Consider the following 27,809-nt stretch of genomic DNA (forward strand, 5'->3'; position numbering starts at 1 on the left):
CCGTGCTCGACGAGTCGAAGGACAAAGACAACGCGAATACGAGGATACGGAACTTTCGTACTTTTAAATGTACCATTGGTACACGAAATCCGCTGTCTATTCGTTACTTGTGGATTCGAGTTGACACGTACGTATTCTTCACGAAAAATTAGTCGTAAAATTAGTTACAAGTAAGAAGATACTCGAGTTTGTTAGGGTAGAAATATTTCAGCTCGGAATTAATCCTTCTAATGCAAGTAAGGAAATCGTAATGATAATTTCAAATATGAAATCGTAATTCAAATCACAATTTTCTTCGAAATGAAAGAAGAATCCGATTGTAGCAGATAAGCGATTCAAGAGTCGGAAAAGCTGGGATTGCCAGGATGAAAATTTTGACAAGATTCAAGGAGAAACGGGGCACTCGAATTTCGTTGCGATAATAATGTTCCAACTCGCGATTAATTCTTCTAATCCAGATAAATAAATCAAACGGAAGACAAACCCAATTATAGGAGATAAGCAGTGTTTAAGAGTAGAAAGGAGACAGCCGATTCGGTGAAAAGTTACAGAGGGAAGGGAGATGGACTACCACCTGTTATTCGCGGGCGTAAACGAATGAGAAAGCCTGGAGGAAGTTTCCCAGGCTCGCTAATAACTTCAAGGCACTGGTGCCCGTTGTCGAGCCGCTTTAGTTTCCGCGGTAAAACTTGGTAACTCGAGGAGATAAAGGTTAGAACGAGTCAGTGTCCCGAGGCCATACTAACGATCCTCCTTCTAGATCGTGTTCGTATCTCATCGTTTCATCTTTTGCTCCAACATCTCGTCTTCCAGCTAGTCAGCGAGTTTTGTCAGCCGTTTCTTGATGGAAATTGTCTCTTTGCCCTTGATTTAGGTTAGGTTAGAAAGTTAGGTTAAAATTTGATGATTTAACCGAGCTACGGTGCCCGATTCAACTACGCGCTTAAGGTCCCCGGGACAAAAGTGACCCCTGCGGCTAAAATTCTCTTCTTTAATATTGACTTTGTAAGCAAGGGATCAAGGAAATGTAACGATATACTGTTATGTCTTTTATAATGGCTACTTTCTTCTCGTAAATAAATAAATAGATAGATAGAACAGAAGAAATAAATAGAATGTCTTTTATTAAAAAAAAAAAAAAAAAAGAACGGTACATTCATTTATCTATGGCAAGTCGTATTACCAGTGTTGTGTATTAAATTTCAAAGCATAGATATTCCAGTGATTTGGAGGTTTTTTTCTTTTCTTTTTTTTTCAATTTAAAATCGAAAATTTCGAAGTGGCAATAGAATTTACGATGAATTTCGTGTATCAATTATCACCGATGGCGTGCATTAAATTTCAGAAATCCTGTAGTAGCACAGGCTAATTAACACACGCACGCTATATATCGGATTTCAAAGCGTCGCGTCTCCCCTGATCGGCGAATTTAAACTTCATTCGAGAGGGTTGACGCGTGGGTATTTGATAGGACGAACATGTGGGAGTATCGAAGCCCACGCGAAATTCTAAGTCTTCAATTAATAATACCAGCATTCGTGTCGTCGCATGGCAAATTGCATATACGTGCACTTTTAACGAAACATCAATTTGCTCTGTTGTAGGAACTAATTTTCACGAACGTAAAATGTATCGATCAGGAAGAAATTCATTTCTCTAATGAAACATAATCCCGGAGTCAAGGGCTAAACAAGGGTTTTTTTTTTAAATTTTAAATAATCGTGGAATTTATTTTAGGGTGGTAAAGAAGACATTTTTGATGGTTTGATTTTGGTTTGATTTTAATTTATCGTAGGTGTTGTTATATTGGATCGTTTATTTTCAAAGCGTAAGCGAAATATCGAAATGTTTGCGTTTCCATCGATTGGAAAAATCCTGATAAGGTTTATAATTAGTTTGTCCACGTTTCTGTGTGTTCAAGTAGATGCAAATTCATTATACAAATGGTTTTCTTTTTTCAGAATCAATTAGATCAGTGTTGTTTTTTCAGGATTACGAATGAACTGACATTTTCAAAATTATTGAGTTACACGGTTCGTTGAATTTTAATTACTTAAAATCTCTGTTTTGTGTTTTGGTCCGTTCTTGTTTATAGGTATCTGTACGATATTTGAAAATAAATCGAATGAAACTAAATGAATTGAAATTATTATGTTTTTATGTTAAACCACGGTGAGCATGCCTGTCTCGTTAACAAGCTCTAACAACAATGAGAGATTATCCATTTAATCTTAGGTTTGCAATTCTGTACGATATAATTATTATAATACTATAATATAAAACTATAATGCTGTTATCCAGTTGATAAATAATTTTCAAAGGATTTAATTAAATTATAATAGTGATGATTATTTAATAAATGTAATAATAATTTACAAGTACATTACCGAATTGTGTTTAAACAACTTGTTTACATTGGTACATGCAATATTATGTTAAATACAGAGATTAGGATTATATTCGCTATCATTTGTTTTTGATTATGTTGGCTCCTCGACTGTTTGGACAGGTTACAGATTGCAGGATACGGGTACACACCACTTTCAAAATTGATGATTATGCAATTACATTTACCAACGAAATTTCAATTGACTGCGATAAACCAGTATTTTAAGATTTAAATTCTAAATTATTCACAAATACAAATTCCACGTTAAAGTATATGTAGATCTCTCGCTTTCCCAATTTTTTCAAAAAATGGAGTCTTACAGTCTTTTCGAAATAAACGGTCCGAATTGCAGGAGTAATTTTCATACGAAATTCCACAGAATAAGAATTCCATTGCGACAACTATTAAATTAAAAATTGATTTTAATAAATTTGAAGTAACGCATATATCAGGGCGCAAGGCGAGAAAATCTATTGCGGCGTCGATGATTTCCCTCTGCTTATGAAACTAATTTTCATAAATTAAAAGAATCTCTAAAGAACACGATGAACTTAGAATAAGATACTCTTCACCAAGAGTATCTTTCCAGTCAAAGATTAATTTTCACGAATTTTAAATAATATTCGAAATTTGATACATTAGATAAATCCGGAGATGTATCACGACGAAGAAAATGTAGCGTGGATGATGTTAATCTTCCGCGCTGTAGAAGTAGTTTCCGTAAATTTCAATGTAACGACCCCCGTGAAATTTTCATAAATTTAGACAGAAAAATAAGAAACTCCTTTCAGGATAAATAACTTCGGACGTGAAAGATTCATTTTCGTGAATTTAGAATAATACCCGAGAAATTCGTGAAGAGCGAGAAACTGTACGGTGGTGTCGATGATGTTCCGGAATACGGTATTAAGCTGCTATCGAAATGTGACGAAGCTAGAACGGAGTATCTGGGGACTTGAAGGCCGGTAGCACGAGCCAACTTAACTTTCGCGCGAACATATACGTATCAGGTGCTTTGCTAACTTTATGCTAATCTTTCTCTCCTTCGGCTGCTACGCGTTTCAAGCGAGTAGTACATTACGTAGCATCCTCTTCGTATCTTTCCATCGTATTTCATTCTCCTTATGTTGCGATAATTAAGAAGACCAAAGAGAAATTGCTACACGATTTTCTTCCTCTGTCTGCTACTTTCTTTTTTCGGAGATGTAACACGCATTCCTAGACGAGATATTCTTGTTGTTTCTACTTTCATTTTTTTAAATCTTCTTCAAGAACTGCTACTCTATAATCTTCGCATATGCTCGTTAGTCGAAACAAATAACAAAACGTAATCGATTCTACTTACCAATTATTCGCTAAATGGCAATGCCAGGCTTCTTCAATCACTTTGAAAAACGTGTAGCTAAAATGTGTAAGGTAATAGCAAAAGGTAAGCGATGACGAGTATACTCGTCGAACACAGAGTGTGCGTAGCTGTTATAATATAGAATTAAGTAGCAACGAAAGGACCGTTTTATTTTTTAATTTTATCACCGACAGAGCTCGTCGTAACACCAAACATCGCCACTTCTTCGTGACGAGTATACTCGTCAAAACGGGATTGTGTGAAAGTTGAGATAGGCCTGCTTTAAAGAGCTCTATTTTTCATTTTTTCCGTAGCTAGCACAATGAGTGAGAAAGCAGTGTTGTCATTGGTTGCATAACGCGTAATTATATTAAATTTTTAATCCTGGGCGGCACAAAGGTCTTTGAAATTTTGATAGATTGCGACCATAGTTCGGGGATGAAGCATTATGGAGAAGCTAAGCGTTCTACTGGAATATAAAGTTGCGAAGAAACTCCGGTTTATATCTGACTGACCTTCGTATCACGGCATATCGTATTAGAATTTGATCTAATACGAAAAATCTCACGTTCGATACGTTACAGCCGATGAAACAGCCAAACAGAGATTAAAACAGAAATGAAAATCCGCACCAAAAAACCAACTACATCGGCCGAACATAGGTTGGTTTTCAAATGATCGCTCAGTCAATTGCACAAATTTCACCAGGGCTCGATTTTGTTTGCTCGAAACAAACAGGAAACGGCCGTGGCGTTATTGAATCGACGGTGCAATTCGATTTCGCGAAAAATCACCCTCGCACGGCGCACCCCACGCCGATAGATAGAATGGAGAGAGGCGAGGGGTCGCGCAGCACCCTCTGGAGCACCCTTTCGTTGGATGAGCGGCACGTCGGAAGGCACTGCTCGGTGTAATAATTTCGAGAGCTACCTCGCGCTAATTCCTCGACTAATCGGCTACGTCGAGCCAACCGAGGGAGAACTTACGGTCTCGCGACGTTATGTTTACGATACGCAGGTGTGTACGCCGCTTTATGGTTCGTATCTTCTCGTGAACTATGAGCTCGATCGATATACGCGATACATTCGACCGTCAGAAATTTCGCCAGGATCGATCTTGCTATGTTTTTGAAATATTCCGGCGAACGAGCATTCGTTGGTTATTTTGGGAAACTTCAAGGAGGTGAATGGTAGATCTCGTTTCTTCTAACGTGGCACATTTTTTTTTCTAGTTATCCTCGTTAAAATCGTATCACAAGAGTGTCACAAGATCTTCTAACATTCCCTGTCGGTCTTCAAAAACTCACCTGATATTCTTACCACTCTTCCTTGTCGAATCTAGCGACGATTCATTTATCAAGAGACACGTCATTCGTCTCGAGAAGTGCGCAACGATCTTGAAAAACTTACTTGATGCACTTAAAACTACACTCTTCTGTTTCAAACGACCCACGATTTATTCACTTCTGGCGCGCAATGAGGAACTACGGTAGTCCGTTTCTTAAAGTCTACGACGTATAATGTAAATGGTAATTTTTTATTTTGTATGACGAGTGTACTTGTCAGACGCAGTTATCTGGTTAAAAAATTGTATTCGGAGAATGTGACGTTAAATTCTGCGAAAACCTGTATCGCCCCGTCGCCGGTTGAACCCCACGTTCTGCTGCCTAATATACTCGACGCTTTTCCCTCCCAAACGATCCGCGGGATCATTCGTTTTTGGCGCGTAAAAAAGAAAGAGAGAGAGAGAGAGCTGCTTGGTTTCGAAAAGTCGTCGCGGGCAAACGGTTCGGGTCTACGGAGACGTCCCAGCAGGGACATCCGGCCAAATTAATTCCTACGGAAGCCACCGGTATCTATATCTGTGTAACACACACACACAGTATCCACTCGCACACGTATACACTCGCGCGTCTTCCTCTTGATATACAGACACGCCACTACAATCTCGTCCGGTTGCATACAGACGAGAAAAACAGGCGATCCTTGTGCGGTGGCGAAGTACAAGGAACAGCCATCTTTCTCAGAAAGAAATTAAACTTTTCCCCAAGGTATACTTTCTCCTCTTCTCTCCTTCGTTGCTCCCTTGGCCTGCACTCCTTTCTCTCTATCGCGAGCTGTTAAGGTCACGAAGGTCGAAGGAAACACACTAGGCACGCAGGACGTCCTCGTAGGATGCCGAAGGGTGGCTCTGGCCAGCCTATTGCTATTGTTTGCCCTGTTCCCTGGGGAACTGGCCTGGCCCTTAACAGTGACATGTACAGTTCACACTGTACACCGGGTGTCTTCGTGATATTGTAGGATTTCTATCAATGACGGGCACAATCTGGCTAACGGTTTCAAAGGATTGCTGGGTAATAAATTGGATCGATGAATTTCTTATCGTCCCATGGTCTTTTGATGGTTTGAAAGATTACACGGCGAACTCGGCTTTGACACGATATTCATTCATTTTGGGAGTGTCACGAGCATAGTATGCATTGTTTCTTTTTCTTGTTATTTTACATTGTACGATTTTTTACAGTATACGATTACATGTATCCTATAGATTTACGAATGTTTAAATGGTATTTACGTGCTTAATTTGCTATTCCCTAATTAGCTGTTAGTTAGTTAGCGTTTTGTACACTTCCACAGGCAAAAGATCTTAGTAGGTGTTAAGGATCTATTTCTTTCAGGAAACTTACAGTTTTGATGCAATAGCAAGGTAGATATTCGAAGGTGCCGTGGATGTTGCAGTATTCACGGGGTTGCGGGTTCTGTTCTTCGCTAAACTGCGACTGTGTAACATCGTAGCGAACTATACTGGGCCTGGTTATTTGTATTATTACGTTGTGCTTTTGCCACAAGTTATTCCATTCGTCTGTTATCGTTGCTCTTGTAAGTTGTTTGTCTTTTACGTCTTCGTTAGGATAATCGAACATGCATGTACTTACCCAATTGACAAATACAGGAATTTGCCCCAAAATTATTTATTGAACACATTAGCATTACTGATTTAATTTCAAACGTAATGTACATAATAACGTAAAATAGTGATTCATTTCTGACAAAAAACTCCGAAGTAACAATATACGTACAGTTATTACATACATATGGAGATATGTATATATTCTTTTACAAAAAAAAAAAAAAAAAACAGTTGCATGTATATACAAAATACATGTACAGTACATAGTGATTATTTACGGTGAATGTGACGAAAGTTTATTTTTTAAAGTAATAATCATTCCACTTCGAGGAATTAGTTGTGATAGCGACGATGCAACGCTGATTCAGATAATCGAGGCTCGGTTAATCGATGCTCTACTGCGCTAGTTGGTTGTTGGAGTGTGGTGTTGCTTTCTTTCAAGAATTTCCGACTTCTTATGTGAAATAGGTTGGCTGCAGGTGGTCTTTCGGCGTAACGAGAACTGGTGGACTCTTTTAGTAATATTTTATGCACCAGGTTATTGGGTGTTGCGAATATGGTCGCCGCGTAGGAGAGCTGTTTTCTTCGGAATTCCAGCCGCCTTAGGTTTCCTGCGGCAAGAATGCCGTACACTCGACACGTTCGCTATGTTTCTGTTATTATTCTGGCTGCTGCCTTATGCATAGCGTTTAGAATGTTAGGTGTGCTTGGATACTGAATTATATGCGACGCAACACATCGTCTATTTTGGACTATATTAAGGTTTCACAGGTAAGAGTTAGCATCTCTCGATTAGCTGCCCAGTTTCCGTTGGCTATGATTTTCATCATTTTTAGCCTGCTTGTACCATTATCCTTCAGTCGTATCATATTCATTAACCATCGTCTTACGCAAGCCAGTTCAGACTGCACATTAAACATTAATCCGAGTATTTTTTTATATGTATGCGTATATATCTATGTGATATGATATTTATATATTTATATGATATGTACATGTATATATGCAAAATGCATTGCAATTTTCATACTATATATATGGTATGTATATATATAGTACAGGACATGTTGTAATTTTCATACTATACATACACATATATACATATTTTTTTGAATAGAAAATTACAACACGCTGTCCATATAATCAAAGGTACAAATACTTAAAGGCTGTACAGCTACTTGAACAGAGGGGAAGGGTGGGAGCGAGCGATTATCAGCGCAGCGAAGTATGGGCTCGTTGGAGAGATGGAATAGACGTTAGGATGGAGCCGATGGGAATTTTGACGAATTTGGAAATTTAGAGCACGCGTGAGAAGAGCGCGGGGAACCAAAGAGGGAAGGTAGTCAGTACAGAGGAGATAGTTAGTCGTTAGTAAGAACAAGAGAAAGCTTTGGCCTGGTTAAGAAAACTGGAGAGCAAAAAGGAAGGAAAGGAATTAGAGTCACGAGTTATATAAGGAATAGGTAATTACAGTCAGGTGAATATGTGGCTAATAACCAGGTTAATAGTAAATAGTCAGATAAGAGCTAGGCAATAAGAGTTAGACGAGTATAATTGGATAGGTAGGCAATAGCTAGGTTGATAACTAAGTTATGATAAATAGTCTGATAAGAGGAAATGTAAATATATATGTAACGTATAAGATGTGAATTTACTTATGAGAAGGATGCATTGTTTAGAGCGTAAGACAAATAAGAACAACGATTGTAGATCTTTTCATGGCCACGAGGCTGAAAAAAATGTATTATTATTATTATCGTTACAACAATATATTTTCCAATACATCTATTTCAGATTGTTCGTTCAATTGAAATAATTTCAAACTTATCGTAAATTTACGATATGAAGAGATACGTAATAACGTAATTTATTTAAAAAGTAGCATTGTAGCTTAGAAAGCGTAAATGTGAAATGTCCAGTCCAAATTGTCCCGCTACTTATCATTTCAGGGTTATATAAACTTTATCTATTGGAAGGGAACTTTAGTTAGTGTCTCGCTAAGATGTCTGATTCTACTGACGCATATGGCGCGTCCCTTCAGTTGTTTCAACAATTTCGCTGACCCGACTCGGGCGATCTTGTCCTCATCTAATGATCGTTAGCGATCTTCGTAGCAATTGTTAGTTGGTGTACTCATTCGTTCCTGGCAAATTCGCAGAAATTACGAAGCTGGAAAGCAAGTTGCAAAAATAAAAAATTCAATGATAACGATGATCCAGTGAATCTACTTGTCTAATTCAATCCAAATGTACTCTTATTATGCGAATAAAAAATTACAGATAATAAGGAAAATCAAAGAATGTCTTCTATTATGAACTTCATTTACGCTGTTTATATTGAAACTGTGTGGTAGATTCAGGCGAATGGTGATCCCAGCCTGGTTTTCAAAATGAAAGCAACGTTAATCATTTATAGAAAAATCGATTGTGATAAATTAGAAATTGGACATAGTATAATTAATAAAATATCTCGTTTGGAATAATCGTAGAGTCACGACGAGGATTAATAAAACCAGCTAACCAGACTTAAGTAATTCGAATTTAATGTCCGTCACGAGACGTCCCGGCAATTAAACTCTCTGACAAGGCTCGAATGGAAAGCACGAAACTGTCTGGCGATATCATAAACCGTACCTCGAATCGTGAACTCTAATCGTGAGTTCTAATTTATTATATCTGTTTAATTATATCACCTAGATAGCGATCGAGAGTTCGTACAGCTGTTTCAGCAGTTCCTATCATCCGTATTAAGCCAAAAACGCGATTGAGTCTTCAATATGATCGATCGTCGCGTTACTCCACGTGAATGATCATAATCATTATACGGCAACTATTATTATCTTCAATATTTACTATTAACATAGTAATCACCATGGCCATTGTCATTGGAATTATCATCAATTAGCTTCAGTACTATTATCATCAGAATCACCATTGCTATTATCATCCAGTAGCAGTGTAATTACCATCGTCGTCGTCATTACCATCATCGTTATTTTCAATATTCGTTGTTAACATCATAATCACCAACTTCCATATTATCGTTATTGCAATAATTATTAGAGTATTAACAGTCGTATTACCATCAAGCTAGAGTATTACCATCGTCGTCATTATCATGATCTTTACTGTCATCGTTATATTATTCGCTGTTAACATCGTTGTCACAGTTACCTCCATCACTTCAGAAAACAAATCTTTCATTCTTCTACATAGAAATTTAGAAATTCTCCGCGCATATTCCCGAAACGATACAGTTTAATCGCCAAAGAAATTCCATGAAATCCAGTCTGACTTTCCACGCTGGAGTCCTGAAAGAAATTCCAGGAAAAAATCCGATAGAACTGTCAACTCTTTAACCTTTACAGAAAAATGAAAGCTCGTAAAAATCCAGTCGAACCTTCAACCTTCTAATCTTCAAAGAAATTCCATAAAATTTCATACAATGCAATCTGTAATATTCAATCTACCTTTATCTTTAATCTTCACAGAAGTTCCATAAAATTGCAAAAAGTCCGATCCGACTTCCAATCCCTTGACCTTCAAAAGAATCGATCTTAGCCTCGATATTAAAGAGAAAAATAATTTTCAGAAAAAAGAAAAATCTCCGATGAAATCTAATCTGATCTTCATTATCAAGTCCTGTCAACACTTAAAACGATCGACCGAAGCGACAAAAGAAAGAAAACCGAGGGTGAGCTCGCTCGCTCGCGCGCGCGCTCTGGTAAAATCCAATTTAGGTCGAATGAGAACCAGCAGTATGAGAGTCACTGGGACGTTCCCGCGGGACCACTGGGAGCAGTGGGAAGCCTCTGTACCCGTGCTGGGGCTATTGCCGGCTACGCGAACGGAGGGGGACTCCCCAAGGAGGTAATTACCCTCCCTACGTTCGCCCAGCCACCCACAAGCCATCGCAACTTCAACTCCTGCCGGAGTTACATGCTAATACAAAACCAAAACCGGTTCCCAACAGCTTCGAGCGCCGCCGAAATTTATACGTGTTGGCGCAAAGACAATCGTAACTGTGTCGATCGTGCGTACCTTAGTCCTTTTCAGTCCTCCTTTGACGGCTTAAAGAAACTTATTTTTCGACCTTGTTGACAGGGCTTCGTGTTCGACGAATTTCTCTTTTTTTTTTCTGCAAATTATTTGGAAGTTATTTGAAGAAAATTTGCTAATATTTGTAATTTGAAAAAACAAGCGGTAGGGAAGAGGCGGAAGGTTTAATGGAGAAATCAGTAGGATTGTAAGACAGTTGTTGCCACCGTCAACGTGACATACTGATAAGGGTCTTTTCATCACAGCGTAGAATTATCCAAAAATTTACCGTCCACCGACGATGTTTAGTACAAATTGAACATTTTCTATTGCTTGTGCTCTTTAGCTATTTTATTACGAATCTTTTATTTCGGTCGAGTCGTGCGTTCTTTGTCCGGTCAACTGCGTTTGACGAGTATATACATCGAGCAAAAAATTCATTTCGGTGCGTTTGACGTGTATACTCGTCGTCGCTTGTATTTATTCACGCGCTCCGTGACCTAACCCCATGAGAGATTTCTAAAACTAAATAGCGCAGTTAACCGGTTATAATGTAAAATATCGAACGAGGAGAGATTCGATAGAGTTCTTCGATAACTTTGACAGAATAAGTGTACTTATGATCATTAGTGTACATGACGCTATATAACTATATCGTACGACATATTTATTATATGAAAGAAAGCAAAAGAATAGCAAGAAATATGGCTCGAAAAATCGAAAAGTTTTCCAGTGGAACCGCGAGCGCGTATCCTGCGTTATAACGTAATGAGAAATCTAAAATTCCACCAAGTGAAATGTTTTTTTTTTGTTTTGTTTTTATGTTCTCTGTTCTCTCTGGTCGTTCACGTAGTATATTTCGGTGGCAACGACAAACTGATTACCAACAGTGTCCCAAGCGCGGCCTTGGAACTCCCAAAAGTCATACTCGTAAAAAAAGACTATTGTACACCGCGGACTTCCGGGTTATTTATACGAGTTATCTCTTCTCTGAAACCACGAACTGCGTTTGCTGCAACGTTTCGCGCCGCCCATGACTTATGAGCGATGATAATTCCACAAGCTTGAATGCACACCTTCTCCTTGCTACTTTTGCCCCTGCGATTCTCCTTTCTTCCCTTATCAATGAATTATTCCCACTTTCGAATAAACAATTAACTTTCGAAGCAACTTTTCTACGTTGAAACGCAGTCGCCAGCGTCCTCGTGGATATCTCTTTTCTTTTTCCTCGTCCCTCCGAGGATAAAGTTGATATTCGCGAATTGCCGATGCTTTTGCAATCGAAAGAAGTAGTTTAGGACGATGATTGGTCCGTAGGAACGGATCTGTAGACGTTTTCAAGTTTCTGGAGCTTCAGTTTTTAGTTGTGCAACTTTCATTTATTAGCTTTTTGGCTGAAGAGTTTATCGATATTCGCGAATTGCGAGCGCTTTTGAATTTTGCAAGAGCTTAGGATGATAATCGGTCTGTTGTTGGGCATATGCCCCAGTCTGTGACGCGGATGTTGGATTCTTCAAGTTTCTGCAGCTTTCGGTTCCTATCTCTCTGTGATTCTTCTTTGTTAGAGTAATACGAGAGTCATATATTATGAAGTGGATTTTTACGCAAATTATAATTAGCAATATTGAGAAATAGGGGAAATACTTAGGCCTTATTTTAATATTATTTCAAGTTGTTTTAATTCGTTTAATTTCTCCTTTCAATATTTCCTTCAGTTTCGATAATCCTTTTTCTTAAGAAGAAAACACTCCAGTCAATTAATTACCGATCTACAAATCCTTCCAACCCTCGACTTGACATTTCAACTGATACAATTATCATCTCAACTTCGAACAACTCTTCACTCATCCACAAAGAGTACAAAAATTCCAGGAGACAAATTCCGCGATTCGTTCACCTTTGCTGTAATGAAATTTAATTAATTTCTATTAATTATTTTAATGTAATTAAATTTAATTAATTCCTGCAATAGGGTTCCTCGACAGCTTGCATAAAGAAATTCTTTGATTTCCAATTTCTTTTCGCATCTCTTCTTGCCTCGTCGATTGCTGCAACGAAAGAATATTTTGACGACAAATATTAGATTGAACATTCATATATACTGGATACATAATCATAACATTAGATACATAGCCCGAAATCACAGCGCAGAAACGATTGAAACTTAGACTCGGCCAATTTGGCTACTCGCATCCAGGTGATCTAAGCTTTTCTACAGCTCCCTTCTTTTATTATAGTCCCGAAAATCTAGTGGCGTAATTCCAGCCAATACAGAGGCTAATGGAGGTGCACATTGAAATTTCATGGGATTTCGGGCGATCGAGCGGAACGAACTTAGATACACGACGGTGGCACGGTAAGCGTGCTTTCGACCCTTTCTGCTACACGGATGGATATAATACGAGAAAGGGTGGAAAAGAGCCGCGACGGTCCCATGGGAGCCATACCCCGGTGATATTGGCTCCCATAGCCCATTCCTGCGCATAGGAGACCGAACCACCTTGGGCCAGCTGGTCGAGGAAAACTGGCCAAAATTCAAATTTCCCACCGGAGTATGCGCAACTTTAAGCGTAACTTGTACGAAACAACCACCGATATCCCCACGCCCTTCTTTTCTTCTCTGCATTCGCGATCGGATACTTCTATTTTTTATTCTTTTTTTTCCTTTTTCTTTTCTCTGTGTTACACCGTGTATCGATCATAGTTAGAGCAAAAGGACAGGGATAAAGGATGGTTTGAAAGATTTTTATCCAGTTGAGATTATATGGATAGGCGAGAGGACTTTGTAAATATGCGTATTGTACAAGAATCCTGAGAAGCGGGGATGAACAATGGTCGAAGATCTTTGAGGCAAATTTTATTGTACCGTTGATATTGGTTTGCTTTTAATTCGACGTCGGTACTCTTCAAAGAATCTAATTTATCAAGTATGAAAAGGCGTACACGTAGTAGAAATTGCGAGTTTGCAATTTACGTACTTTTTAGGTAAATTGGACTATGACATTTACAGCAATTCTTTTAAAATTTGGACATTTGGAATTGGTGAATCAGTTTATGAATTAGCTTTGTAATTTGTATGGACATGTGGAATGTGTGAATTACCTAGTTTATGACCTAACTATAATTTTTATGGACATTTGGAATTTGTGAATTACCTAATTTATGAACTAACTGTATAATTTTTATGGACATTTGGAATTTGTGAATTACCTAGTTTATGAACTAACTGTATAATTTTTATGGACATTTGGAATTTGTGAATTACCTAGTTTATGAACTAACTGTATAATTTTTATGGACATTTGGAATTTATAGATTATCTAGTTTATGGACTAACTGTATAATTTTTATGGACCTCTGGAATTTGTGAATTAGTCTATCAATTATCTTCTTAATCTTCATGGACACTTGGAGTTTGTGGACTAGTTAGGTGAATTAGCTTTACAATTTTTGTGGGTATTTGGTGTTTGTGAATTAGTCTATCAATTATCCTCTTAATCTTCATGGACACTTGAAGTTTGTGGATTAATTAGGTGAATTACCTTTACAATTTTTGTGGGCCTCTGGAATTTGTGAATTAGTTTGTCAACTATCTTCATAATCTTCTTGGGCACTTGAAGTTTGTGGACTAGTTAGGTGAATCAGCTTTACAATTTTTGTGGGCCTCTGGAATTTGTGAATTAGTTTGTCAATTATCTTCATAATCTTCTTGGGCACTTGAAGTTTGTGGACTAGTTAGGTGAATTAGCTTTACAATTTTTGTGGATATTTGGTGTTTGTGAATTAGTCTATCAATTATCCTCTTAATCTTCATGGACACTTAAAGTTTGTGGACTACTTAGGTGAATTACCTTTACAATTTTTGTGGGCCTCTGGAATTTGTGAATTAGTTTGTCAACTATCTTTGTAATCTTCTTGGGCACTTGAAGTTTGTGGACTAGTTAGGTGAATTAGCTTTACAATTTTTGTGAATATTTGGTATTTGTGAATTAGTCTATCAATTATCTTCTTAATCTTCATGGACACTTGAAGTTTGTGGACTAGTTAGGTGAATTCCCTTTACAATTTTTGTGGATTTGGTGTTTATGAATTAGTCTATCAATTATCCTCTTAATCTTCATGGACACTTGGAGTTTGTGTATTAATTAGGTGAATTAGCTTTACATTTTTCGTGGGCCTCTGGAATTTGTGAATTAGTTTGTCAACTATCTTTGTAATCTTCTTGGGCACTTGAAGTTTGTGGACTAGTTAGGTGAATTACCTTTACAATTTTTGTGAGTATTTAGTGTTTATGAATTAGTTTATGAATTACCTGTACAATATTTCAATGTTTTATTGTGCAAGCTTCCGATTCTGGTGAACCAAATTCATCGAAAAATATCGATGTCGAATTGAAAGTAACAATTGTCTACGAATCTCACGCGTTTGGGAAATTGAATTATTTGAAAAATATAGAGTGGAAACTAAAAATCGTTAAAAAGGAAACATTCTGTTTCAGAGTACGCACAAGAAGGAAGGCCATCGTCAGTTCAAGGACTAGATCTGGAGAATCAGAACAGTCTCGACAGCGGTGAGTCTTAAAGTTTCACGTATAATTGTTCTCACTCTTATCAAACGTATCTGATTTTTTACTTAAAATTTTGACACGATCGGCGGTCGATGAAAGATAGGACGAAAGAGAGGGTAATGCAGAGATTCTTAAACAGTCTCGTGACCCATAAAAATCTCAGAGAACTCGAGGAGATTCTAACAAGCAGAAAGCTACGGCGATAAAGAGGGTAGCCTCCCTTTTCTGTTTCTCGCTTTCGTTTTTCTCGGGTCGAGGGGGTGAATTTTTTAGACGGACATCGGCTCGTAGAATCCCCCTGCATTCTTCCGCCCTACGATTTCAGACGAAAATTAGGGTTAAACTGGTGACACGATGAAACGATGTGAACCGTTTTAAATTTCATGGAAGTCGTATCTCTCTTTGTTTATCGTCACGATGTAGATTTCAAATATTAAATAACGTAGGTAAAAGGAAAAGAAGATAAGAAATTGTATGTTTGGCATTCAATAGAATTTTTGTACAACTAATAAGTATTTTATTAAGTGGAATATAGGGATTGAGAATTTGAAGGAAATTAGGATCTAAAGTTAGTCCCGAATTAATTATGCAATTTTGAATCTTCTACCTGACAACTCTGTGATTTTTGTCCTTTTTTTTTAGTATTATTTATAGAATATTCAAATCTTTTTACTCGCAATTGTAGGAATTTTAACGTATTAACGTTCAACATCGTCGTACGAGATTCGCTAGTATACTTACAATTCCTAAAATTATCCCAAAACCGAGGTATTCCAAATTTAAAATCTCCCAACTCGAACAGACTCGAAACTTTCAATTTCAGATTCCGCGGTTCGTTCGTATTCGTTCTTTCGCAGTTTTATAATCCACGTCGCAGTTTCTCGATCTAGAAAAAGTCAAGTTGAACGAATCTGTAATCTGTTATCGTTGAACATATTGCCGACACCCTACGCATTCTAATTCACAAGTTTTGTAGTTTCCTACTATCCGACTTTCACCAGCTCCAACCTTGAACTTTCGCTTTTATTCCGCCGCGTTTCGATGTTGCTCCTTGCGCGTAATATCAATCGGATGCTGTAAACGTTGGATGCGATCTTCTGATAGCAGGTGTAAGGGTTTTTATCAGACTCGAGGGACTAACTGCAAAATTTCCTGCAGATTTGGTTTATACTGGCACGAGTTTCCACGAATTCGACGTGCATACGCTTACGTAATTCGATTACATGCAGAGTAACAGAGGACCCAGTTCGGTTTGACTCGGTTTTACTCGACCAATCTCCCAAGTCCATTACCAGCTTGCAGGAATATTGTCACAGACACAATTAACTATTTCGTCTGATTGATTTGGAACAGTGATTTATAAACGCCGGAATACGTGACGTTGTAATAGCAATTCAAGTTGTTTAATTGTTACCAGCGAACAAATTAAATCTGATTTAACGTTGCCTGCGGATAATAATTATAGGCGATAGTATTTACGATTTTTTTATCTCTGTGAGTAACACGTAGTTGGTAGGTTTTATCTTCTATTTATGATGGAACTATTCATATTTAAGTATTTAATACTTTGTGTGTGAATCAGGTTGTTAGTAGATAGCTTGGTAGATCGATTTTTCTTTAGGAAGTTACTTTGGCTACGAAAGGGTGTCGAGTGGTGAAAAATCACGAACGCGAATGAAAGTTTCTTATGAGAGAATAAAATACCTATTTGATAAATACCTTTTTAAACAAACTCGTTAAATCATCTACGGCCAGGAAAAGAAAGAGGACGAAGAGAGAAAAATTGTTTGTCAGGTTCCAACTCATCCAATCGTCAAATAAAACATTAACGTAGAGGAACGAGTACCTCCGTAATGAGGATTAAAACACCCTGTACACCATTCAAACGAGCATATCAAATAATTCCCCTGGAGAAGAAATAAACGGAACATTTCTCAACACACTTATATTTAACAAATTCGCTCTGACGATTGCAACGAATGGTCTAAAGCGCTTTTTATAGCACCAAATTATTCTGTTCAAAAATTCTCAAAACAAGTAGCACTCTAATCTTAAATTAATCCCGCGCAAACTGTAATAAAGAAACGAAGCTGTCAATGAAAGATTTAAAACGCGCGCGGATGAATTTGTCAGAAACAATTGTCCTCAAAGAATTTGGAAAATTTTTACGAAAACCAAGATAAAGGGACGAAAATCGCGGGCAAAGGATTCGCGTAAAAAGAAAGATTGGAAGAAGGTAAAACAAATTTTTGGACGCGTTTCTACGACGCACGGAGGAAAGTTTGATGCAGAGGGTGGCAGAATCCGCAGCTTTTCGGCGAGGACACGCGAAACGAGAGGCTGTGTGCCACTAAAGGGACACATTTATGTCTTCCCAGGAGTGCGTTAGCTAGCCGGGGATAGCCGCCGCCGGCCAAAGGCAAAACCATCCCCTTGCCTCCTCTTCGAGCCTTATTCACGGGCCAGCACTCTCTGTCTCTCCTCTATCCCGCAGCAACTTCCTCTTCAAACCAACGAAACTAAAGCTGGAATCTCTGTGTGTTGCTCTGGACGGTAATCGAATCACCGTGGTCGCATCACGATTCCGCGGAAACTCGTTCGTCGACGTCGAACCCGCAATTTCGATTACGCCCTCGAGAAGTGCCGTCGTGTTTGCTCGCCCGGCAAACAACTGCACCGTTTTCCGCCGCCATCGCCGCCGCTTCTTCCATTAAAAACGCGTCCAATTTTGTCCAGAATTGCTCCGCGTTCGATCTATCATCACCGTCCACGTTTCCATTTTACGGGGCTCCGTTTCTATTTTCCTCTCTCTCTCTCTGTCTCTGTCTCCATCTTTCTTTTTGGAGGAGGAAAAGGAGGTGGAGGATGATACAGGATTTGGAGTTTCAAGGTTGGAAGATCGATAAGACGGTTCGAGGACACAGTGGTTTGATTTACCTTGTTTCTCTTGCCTTTAGTAACTTCAGTTCTAGGGGTTAGTTTCTATCGATCATTCTTTATGTAAAACACATATTGATATTGACGTTACTAACGTTTCGAAGTTTAATTCGAAATTGTTCGTCGTTGTTTGGTTTTTGTTCGTCCGACTCTATGTAAATTCTTATATCATCGAAAATGAAGAAATTGATTAATCGGATTGTATAAAGTTAAAGGAACGAAAGAAATAACGACGAATGTAGAATTTTCAATTAAATTTTGAAACAGGTTGTTTGACCGGGACTCACAAGGTTAGTGTTAATAGACAGAAAAATACGACGATCTTGAAGAAACTGTTAAAATGACCTTCGCCTTAAAATCATCGTTTTTATCGTTAAATGTACACCTTAAAATCATGTACGTCCTATTTTGTCGCTTCTCTTACTGGTGTTTGTGGATTAGTCTATCAATTACCTTCTTAATCTTTATGAACACTTGGAGTTTGTGGATTAATTAGGTGAATTAGCTTTACAATTTTTGTGGATATTTTGTGTTTGTGAATTAGTCTATCAATTGTCCCCTTAATCTTCATGGACACTTGAAGTTTGTGGACTAGTTAGGTGAATTAGCTTTACAATTTTTGTGGGTTTTTGGTGTCTGTGAATTAGTTTGTCAACTATCTTCATAATCTTCATGGACACTTGAAGTTTGTGGACTAGTTAGGTGAATTACCTTTACAATTTTTGTGGGCCTCTGGAATTTGTGAATTAGTTTGTCAACTATCTTCATAATCTTCTTGGGCACTTGAAGTTTGTGGACTAGTTAGGTGAATTAGCTTTACAATTTTTGTGGATATTTGGTGTTTGTGAATTAGTCTATCAATTACACTCTTAATCTTCATGGACACTTGAAGTTTGTGAATTAATTAGGTGAATTACCTTTACAATTTTTGTGGGCATTTGGTGTTTGTGAATTAGTCTATCAATTACACTCTTAATCTTCATGGACACTTGGAGTTTGCGTATTAATTAGGTGAATTAGCTTTACATTTTTCGTGGGCCTCTGGAATTTGTGAATTAGTCTATCAATTATCTTTTTAATCTTCTTGGGCACTTGAAGTTTGTGAATTAATTAGGTGAATTACCTTTACAATTTTTGTGGGCATTTGGTGTTTATGAATTAGTTTATGAATTACCTGTACAATATTTCAATGATCTTGAAGAAACTGTTAAAATGACCTTCGCCTTAAAACCACCTTTTTTATCGTTAAATGTACACCTTAAAATCATGTACGTCCTATTTGGTCGTTTTTCTTACTTTCAACAGTAACAGAAATAATTTAGGTGCTCGAGTTAAAATTAACACTCTGTATAGGAGAAAAATGATTCCTCTTTCAGCGTTTTAATGGAAGTAGAAAATACTTGAGGGCCGGGACGTTGCGTGGAATTGTTCAGAATTGCTTCACGTTTCGTTGGCCTGCCTCTCACGTTTAACAAGATAGCCATTTAGATTCCGAGGGTGGTTTCTTCAGACTCGTGCTTTCCTATGAGAAATTGATTCTCTGTCTACACAGATGCAAAATATAGATTACGAACAAGATACAAAACGAAACTTAGGAAAATTGACATTCGCAGATTGCGAGTAAACACGGAGAATGGTCCGAGCTTCGCAGAACGGTGTCGCGTGGTTTGAGCTTCGTGAAATGATTCTGAGAATATGGTTGGAGCTCGACGCGATGATCTAAGAAGAGAATACTTCGATCTGGTATCTCGAACTTGGACGAATCGAGATTTTCAAGAATTTTGAGATAATGGTTGGCTTCGACACGTTGGTTGGTCTTCTTGTTTGAGCGGACAGTTATTTTCTCAACGGATGATACAAAAATAGAAAGTTTTTTTTTTTTATTTATTTATTTACATTTTACAATTTGTCGAGTAGGACATTTGATAAAATATTATAGCTTAGTGATATAGTAATATAACATGTGGATGGCTACCCGCAATGGGATACCATCTTCGAATAAAATAGAAAGTGAAAGATTTCACTACGATTTTTACGTTTGATAGGAAACGTACTTCGATTTACCTTCTCAGGCTTCGATAATTCTGAATTTTTTAATTTTCCGCTGGAAACAAAAATTAATTCTACATCCAAGCGACCATCTTCAAACTCGTAAGCAACTCCTAATCCCATAGATATGTCGTATCTTGCCGAACGTCCGGCCAGTCAGTCACCCAATCCAACCCTCCACCTCCTCTCAATTTTTTTCTTTCTCTTTCCTTTTATACCCCAGAGACCCATTGCAAGTTTAAGCTGGTCGCATTACGAACGTTCGACTCGGTTTCTCTCGGTTCAGCGTATCGCTCCAAGCTGCTCCCTTCTTTCCACTCTTAATTTAACCCTCCTGTTGGTAGTAACCCACCCCCTTCCACTCTTGTCCTGGAAACCGCCCCTTGGAATTCATTTCGGATGTTTATCCGCGCCCCGGATGGACAGTCGATCCTCACGATCGTCGGATTAACTTACTCCGACTGCAATTCCAGCATTTTGGGGATGTCTAAGGCGAAGGGGTTGGATCGACAACAAAAAGGGTTAGTCGCTCGTGATTAATCGACCTCCGTGTGTCGCTCGGTTTACACTTCGCTACGGGGTTTTAACGCGAACGTGCCTCGTTCGTAACATTTCTATCCTCCTTTCTTCTTTTTACCAGCTTCATTGCCTCGTTACGTTTCGTATTACTTTCATAGCGCTGCAACGTGGATTTCTATGCGTTTACGGGAAATTAGAAAGCGCGGAGTTTGCCACGGTATATGTAGTCTCGAACGATGAAAAAGGAAAATGCAGGAAGTATCAATCATTGCGAGAAAGTGCAGTAGGAAATTAATATGAGAAGATTGAAACGATAGTGATGATTATAAAAAATTGATGGACCATTGAAATTGAAAAAAAAGATTGCTATTAAAAATTCATGGGAGATTTATATGGCAAGACGCAGACAATATTAATTATTATCAGAGATGGATACAATGTTAATTATTATCAAAACCTGATAAAACGTTGATACGAGGAAATTGATAAAATATTCGAAATACAGGCTGGTTGGTAACTGGTGGTACAAGCGGAAAGGGGGTGATTCTACGCGAAAAAACAAATCGAAAATATAGAATACAAATTTTTCGTTCGAGGCTTTGTTTTCGAGAAAATCGACTTTGAATTTTCGTTCGGTACGCCTGCACTTTATCACGTCTCGTTATAACGGACCCCACTGTAGATTTTTAGAAAAATTAAAAAAAAATTAAAAAAATAACGTCAATCGAGACAACGATCTACAGTGAGATCCGTTATAACGAGACGTGATAAAGTGCAGGCGTACCGAGCGAAAATTCAAAGTCGATTTTCTCGAAAACAAAGCCTCGAACGAAAAATTTGTATTCTATATTTTCGACTTATTTTTTCGCGTAGAATCACCCCCTCTACGCTTGTACCACCAGTTACCAACCACCCTGTATAATGTTTTCCAGGTTCCATTTTTTTAATCATATTCTCAGAAATGATACTGACAACTAAAATTCTGTGGCATACCGGAAAATAATATATACAGTGGCTCGCGATAATACTCCGGATACTCGCGGGAACTTCTTATGTATATATTATACAAAACATTTTGAAATTTGATTATCATCGTAACGAGACACGACTACATGGCGATTAGGTTGATAAAATTTGAAACAGAGACGAGAACGTGTACAGTGGTTGCATTCTTTAGCTATCAAATTAATAACAAAATCAGTCAAATTAAAAAATTCGTCCCTTCAGGGACGAAGTTCGAGTTTGGTCTCTGTAGATGTGTCGCATAGGGTTTTGTCCGTCTAGTCTTGACCATGTCTGTAGATTAACTAAGCTACAACAGCCTCGATAGACACGTTGAAAATTTAAAGCTGGTCTGTCTTTGGACACCAAGAAGCCTTCAACTTGCTTATTCATTATTACTTTGTAACGCGTCTTCTGCGTCGTAAACCGCTCAAGCAACTAAATAACCAAATAAATAATAATCTATCGTTAATACGATCATGCATTCTACCTGATAAATCCTGATAAAAACGAATAAAAAGATCCCAACGAAGATCTACATTTTCCTATTTTCCATGTTGCTCGACACACGACGAAAAGGGAAGATTATATTTCGAAGACCGTTGAAATGCCTAGGAAAAAGTTCCATTAAGAACCAAAGCCAGCAAAATATTGAGAGAAGAGTCGAGAATAGTTGGAAAGGAGAAATTTCTGCGAAACGTAAAATTCTTACGGGGAACCGGCGCTTCCTTGTCTTCGAAGCTTTCATCCAAAATCTAATTGACGTGGAGTGTGAGCTCGCGTCAATCGTCGATCTCCCCAAAACTGGGAAATAAAAATGGAAAACTGGTGTTCTCATCGGCCACCTAAATACCAAAATTCGCCGCAATTCGTCTGGAATTCGGTAGAAGATCGTAGCGGATATAAAAAGTATGGAAACGGAAGCGTCAGAGAATTGGTAGAGAAATAATCGGTGAGACAGAGTTGCTGGGCGGAAATTGTTTTGTCGAGGATGAAATTTGGTGTTCCGGATCGCGGTTAAAGTCGACGGTAATTAGCCAGGACGGACGTGGACATGGACGAGCACTTTAAATGTCCGCCAGCCCATCGTCCTTCCCGCTGTTTAATTCGTTTATTATTCGATAAAGTTCTGACAGCCGGTTGGACCGGTGTCACCAAGCTTACCTGCCTGATCAACATCTCATGCCGGCGAAAGCTTGACGAAGCTCCACTTCCTCTATCGCGTTCTCTTTATTTAACCCCTCTTCGCTCCTTGATTGTCGGCTTGACGCACGTTTCAGCCAATTCTCATATGTTAAATAAATACCCTTCTTCTCCTTTTTATTATCCTCGTTAAGCTGTTTAATTGATATCACGCGAAATGGTAATTTACCAAGTGTCCACTTCGAGGTATTTTAATGAGAATAATTGGCATAGAGTTACGAGGCCCAGTGAAATTATTAGTTGGTCATTTTTCGTAGAAACGGCGATGGTCATTTTTTTGTAAAAATAGCAGAACGTGACACCGAGTGGAAAATTGTTCAGTCTCCTCTTTGAGATATTTTATTAGAAATGATCAGTATGGAGTTACGTGAATGAGCGAGGCCGTTGGTTGGACATTTTTTTCTAGAAATTATGTGTGCAGTGGAAACGTTGATCTTTTCGTTTGGTTGTATCTTTATCTTAGTTGTCGGTGGTTAAACGTAAATCTAGAGAGAAAATGAAGTTTTTTAATCGAGGCGGTGCGAGGTGGAAACGTATAAAGTTTCTGGCATTCCAATAAGACGTTAGAATTTAGCTTGTAAGGTATAATTGTAAGGCTGGATCTAATGAAATATTGCCGAGAGTGGTAAAGTCACGTGTTATTTTGGAAGGAAATTAGGAGTAGGTGTTTTTGTACGGAGTACGACTAATTGAAAGTGAACAAATTACGTGGTTATATTTATTGATTAGTTTCTGGGGATGTATTATATTACAGCTATGTATATCGCAGTAATATGTTTCAATTTATCTCTGTAATTTGTATCTGTATAAATTCTTTTATTATTTAGATCGGTTTTATTTTCCACGGTCGTTGGATATTGTTTATAATTACACTGAAACTTCTAAATTCTCGATATGCATTTGTAATTCCCTCTTTTAGAACAGTCTTAGCAGCTCTCTGATTTACCGGCCAGCGGTAACCGTGTGATCGGACTTGTAGTTTATTCATTTTCCATAGCGCTGTACTCCACTAATCGTCATTTCGCCTGCGTAAATATTCAAATTCAAGAATTAAGAAGAAAAGAGATTCTACTTTTTAGAATTCCCATCGTCAAATGAAGAGACAGCTTTGATACAAACGGAATTGGCTAACAATACATTGAATTTTAAAATTGCTCCTCTAAGACAAGCTTCTTCTAAGGTAAGACATATAACTTACTATGTTCTTCACGCATAACCTTCAATTTTAAACAAACTCCTTTTAAAAAAAGATTGTTCTCGCAAGAAATTAGTTACCGATATATTGAATTTAAAAATCGCTGCTCTATAAACGATAGAACATATGATTTACCATGTCGTTGACCTGTGGCCTTCGATTTTAAACAAATTCTTAAAAAAAGACAGTCTAATTTAAAGAAAACAGTGCCACCGTCCTATAACCTATATCGTAATCAATAATTAATGGCCGTCCACTTCCTATACGAATGCAGATATACAGAAACACAAAGACAGAGGCATTAAGATTTCCTGGGGAAAATAAATATGTAATAACCCCATATTCGGTGCGACGTTAAACACAAATTTGAAAAAGGAACAGATATACCGAATTAAAGAATTGCTTCTCTGTGGAAGATGCAAGAGATATCAGCATATAACGAAGCATACGAGAGAAGAGCATAACCTAGCTTACGATATCTTTGACCTACTAATCTCCAGTCTTTCTATTCTTCTTTTTTTTTTTTTTTTTTTTTTTTGAAGGAAATCTCTGAAAGAGAAAACGAAGGAAAAGAAACTCCATAAAATATGAACCACAAGCGCCATGCACCCATTACGTATCCAACACGCCAGTCCTCTAATCTTCATCGAGCAAATTGACAGCCTCCGTTGCACTCGTTTCCTTTCGCTTGGAGGAGCTCCTTGTTTCACAGCTTCCGGTCCCTGGTGCTAATAAAATAATAAATACACGGCGCGCCGCTGGGGTCGATGGTGTTTCACACCTGCTAGCTAGATCGATGCCTTCTTCCTCTTTTATTATTTTTTCGCCTTGTTTTCCTTCTTCTTTTTTTACTCAACTAACCCCCCATCAGGGCCGTAGCGCCGACTTTACACCCCCTTACAATGCCTCGGCGTACATTACATACAAGCCGGTTATTTCTCCGGGGAGTTTTCTCGCGTGAATACCGCGAAACCACGCACAGCAAGGTAACACGCGCGCACACACCAACGTTTTAGCGTTAGACCACGCGGAAATTTCTCTGGTAAGTTCTACCTCTTTTTCCCACCTGCTAAAATTATCGGCTAAACGGAATCGCGATTTTACGGTATTTTTTCGTTTTGCAGGTTAGTTTCTACGGAACTATGCGATTACGTGGTGTTTTATGGGCGGCCAGACTTTTTCTTCCCTTTTTGGCAGCAATCTTCGTGTAACCGAGAGGCAAATTGATTTACATGCCTGTTACTTCTGTCCTACGCTATCTCAAGTTCTCGCTAGAGAGATGAATATATTTAACGATCGTTGTTGACGTTAAATGTCAGAGGAACGAAATTTGTCTAAATTGATCGGGCAAATTTGGAAATTGGAAATTTATTTGGAAACGTTCTCTGGATCCATACGAATATTGTACGTTGCGTCGTATTTTTCTTATATTAAAAATATTCGTTCAACCTTCCTATACTGGCAGAAATTAATCGGGAATTTAATTTACCAAGCTTCGTTTATCGCAACATTTAACGCGATTCAACGATCTTTCGTTATTGAAACTCTCTACTAATTTAGTCAGGCAATAATTTAGTAATGCAGTGGAATTACAGTTTCTTTATTTTATTCAGAGTTTGTAAATTCCTTTTGAAGTTTTGAATATGCACTTTTATATCGTTTTAAATCGTTTCCTGAACTTTTTCATTCAACGTTCAAATGATTAGGCGTCTTCAAGTTATCCCTCGAATTTCTAGATTGAACTCCTGAACTGGTTCTACATTTTCTTATGAAATGAAAGTATGGTCTGTCGCAGAGTATTTTTCATACGTAATAACATACGTTCATTGAGAAAACTTTAATAATCGTAAAAAGATTCACGATACCACGTTCATGATTTTCAGACTTATTCGGTGAAGCACACGATCTTTCTATGACTACGATGTAGGCTGGATGAAGCGATAACCAGGGTCGTCGAAGACGACGCGATAACGCGAAATCGGCGACGAGGTCTGGACCAGCGAAAAGTTTCCGGCGCCATAAGGATCGCACGCCTCGGGCCGGTCAGGGTGAAACTTTTCGCCTAAATTCCCCCGGGTGCCATGAGAAAGCATCAGTCCCACCATCGTCGGGGAGAGTACAACGCCCCTGAAGTGCAAAACGTCCTGCTACCAGTCACCATCTCCGCGTCAAATAAAACAACCGACAAACAATCGTCAAATAATAGCATCCAGAGAAATAATACAATAACAGAATAATGGAATAGTAATAACGCAGAAAAAGTAGTACATCGATAGAATAATAGATGGATACTAACATTGAGAAGTAAAACGATAGAAGTAGAATGCAATATTTAATAATAGCGCATAAAAATTTCCTTCTTTCTATCGTTAATCCATTTAGAACTAGGAATTCGTATATTTTATTTGCAATTTTTCTTTTTAATATTCTTTGCTTTGCTAGAATTCGAGGTCTTTTCTTTTCTAATTTTTCCGATCTCTTCCTTTCTGCTCGTAATGTCTTCTAGTAATAATTTGTTGGAAATATAACGAAAGCAAATATATTATTATAAAATTCGATACAGGTAATAGTTGAGATGGGTGATTTTTGGTGTTTGATAAGAGTCGAAGACGCAGGAATAGTTTGTTTGTATGGGCAGAAAGTTTGTACATGCAGATACATATACGTAGGCAGAAACTTTATATAGGAAATATTTTCTTTTTTATATTTATTTATATATATTATTATTATTTATATATATTTATATATATTTTGTATTTAATAAGATTGAGCAGAAAGGTCCTTTCTGCTGATCTTTAAATATTAATAGGATGGTGATAGCACAGAAAAATAATATACCACAGAAATTCGTTCTCTTTATTTTTCACTCATTTAAAATCCATATATTTTAGTTGGAGTTTTGCATTTTTAAGATATTCTTCGCTTTGGTAGAAATATAGAGGGAGAAAAGGAAGTGTTTTATTTAAGAATTTGATACATATGTATAGTAATGGTTGATTTTTTATGGTCGATAGGACTCGAAAACGTAAAACTGGTTTAGTGAGAAACTTATATAGCCAACTATAAAAGAAACATTTTCTTTTTCTTATCCGATAGAATTTAGGAAATTGATCTCGCGAGAAGTTTGTTTCTTATTTATTTAAATAAGAAAATTGATCAAAGATAGATGTTTATCCGAATTAATCTCTTTTTTATATCTGATTGATAGATTACAGAAATCTAAAGGTATGCAATAATTGATAGGCAAAATTTGAAATTTAGTAATCCGCTTCTCTATTATATTTTTTACTATTTTTCAACGATTGATATCCAGAATTTGAAATTCAACCATTGCTATTCTGTTTACCCATCACATTTTCAACTTGACATTTTGTCAACAAATGTCAACTTAATTGACATTTAAAATTTGCAAGCAATTTTCTTGTACTTTACAACGCAATAATTGATATTTAGAATGGTAAAATTTTCAGAAAATCGCTTTCACACGACACCCTCTAAACAATCTTCTGCTTCTGATTTAATTATTATTCGGACTCTGAATATTGGCGAACTAGTCGTGCAACTTTGTATCTACTCATCGGCTTGAGAAACCAGATGAATTCCAAAAAGGTGCAATGGAAGTTACTTGGAGGCAGGAGCCAGTCACGATCCATTAA

The 27,809-nt window shown here is 37.7% G+C and overlaps 1 protein-coding gene and 1 long non-coding RNA gene across 4 annotated transcripts in view; both read left to right on the plus strand.

The window, feature by feature from the left end:
- The window catches only part of LOC117205224 (zinc finger protein 423 homolog), a 136,577-nt gene that overhangs the window by 37,760 nt on the left and 71,008 nt on the right, over positions 1–27,809 (plus strand). For both annotated transcript variants that reach the window (XM_033443419.1, XM_033443412.1), the window contains exon 4: positions 15,180–15,251. In XM_033443419.1, the coding sequence (XP_033299310.1) occupies positions 15,180–15,251 (72 nt within the window). The remainder of the gene's footprint in view (positions 1–15,179; positions 15,252–27,809) is intronic.
- On the plus strand, positions 23,870–26,562 carry LOC117205237. Of its 2 annotated transcripts, none has more exons than XR_004487207.1 (3): positions 23,870–24,138; positions 25,278–25,557; positions 26,037–26,562. It is a non-coding gene; the product is annotated as an uncharacterized LOC117205237 (long non-coding RNA). The 2 variants fall into 2 exon arrangements; XR_004487205.1 differs by lacking the exon at positions 23,870–24,138 and adding an exon at positions 24,678–25,195.

Source organism: Bombus bifarius, unplaced genomic scaffold (genome assembly GCF_011952205.1).
Source record: "Bombus bifarius isolate JDL3187 unplaced genomic scaffold, Bbif_JDL3187 scf7180000007966, whole genome shotgun sequence".
NCBI lineage: Eukaryota > Metazoa > Arthropoda > Insecta > Hymenoptera > Apidae > Bombus > Bombus bifarius.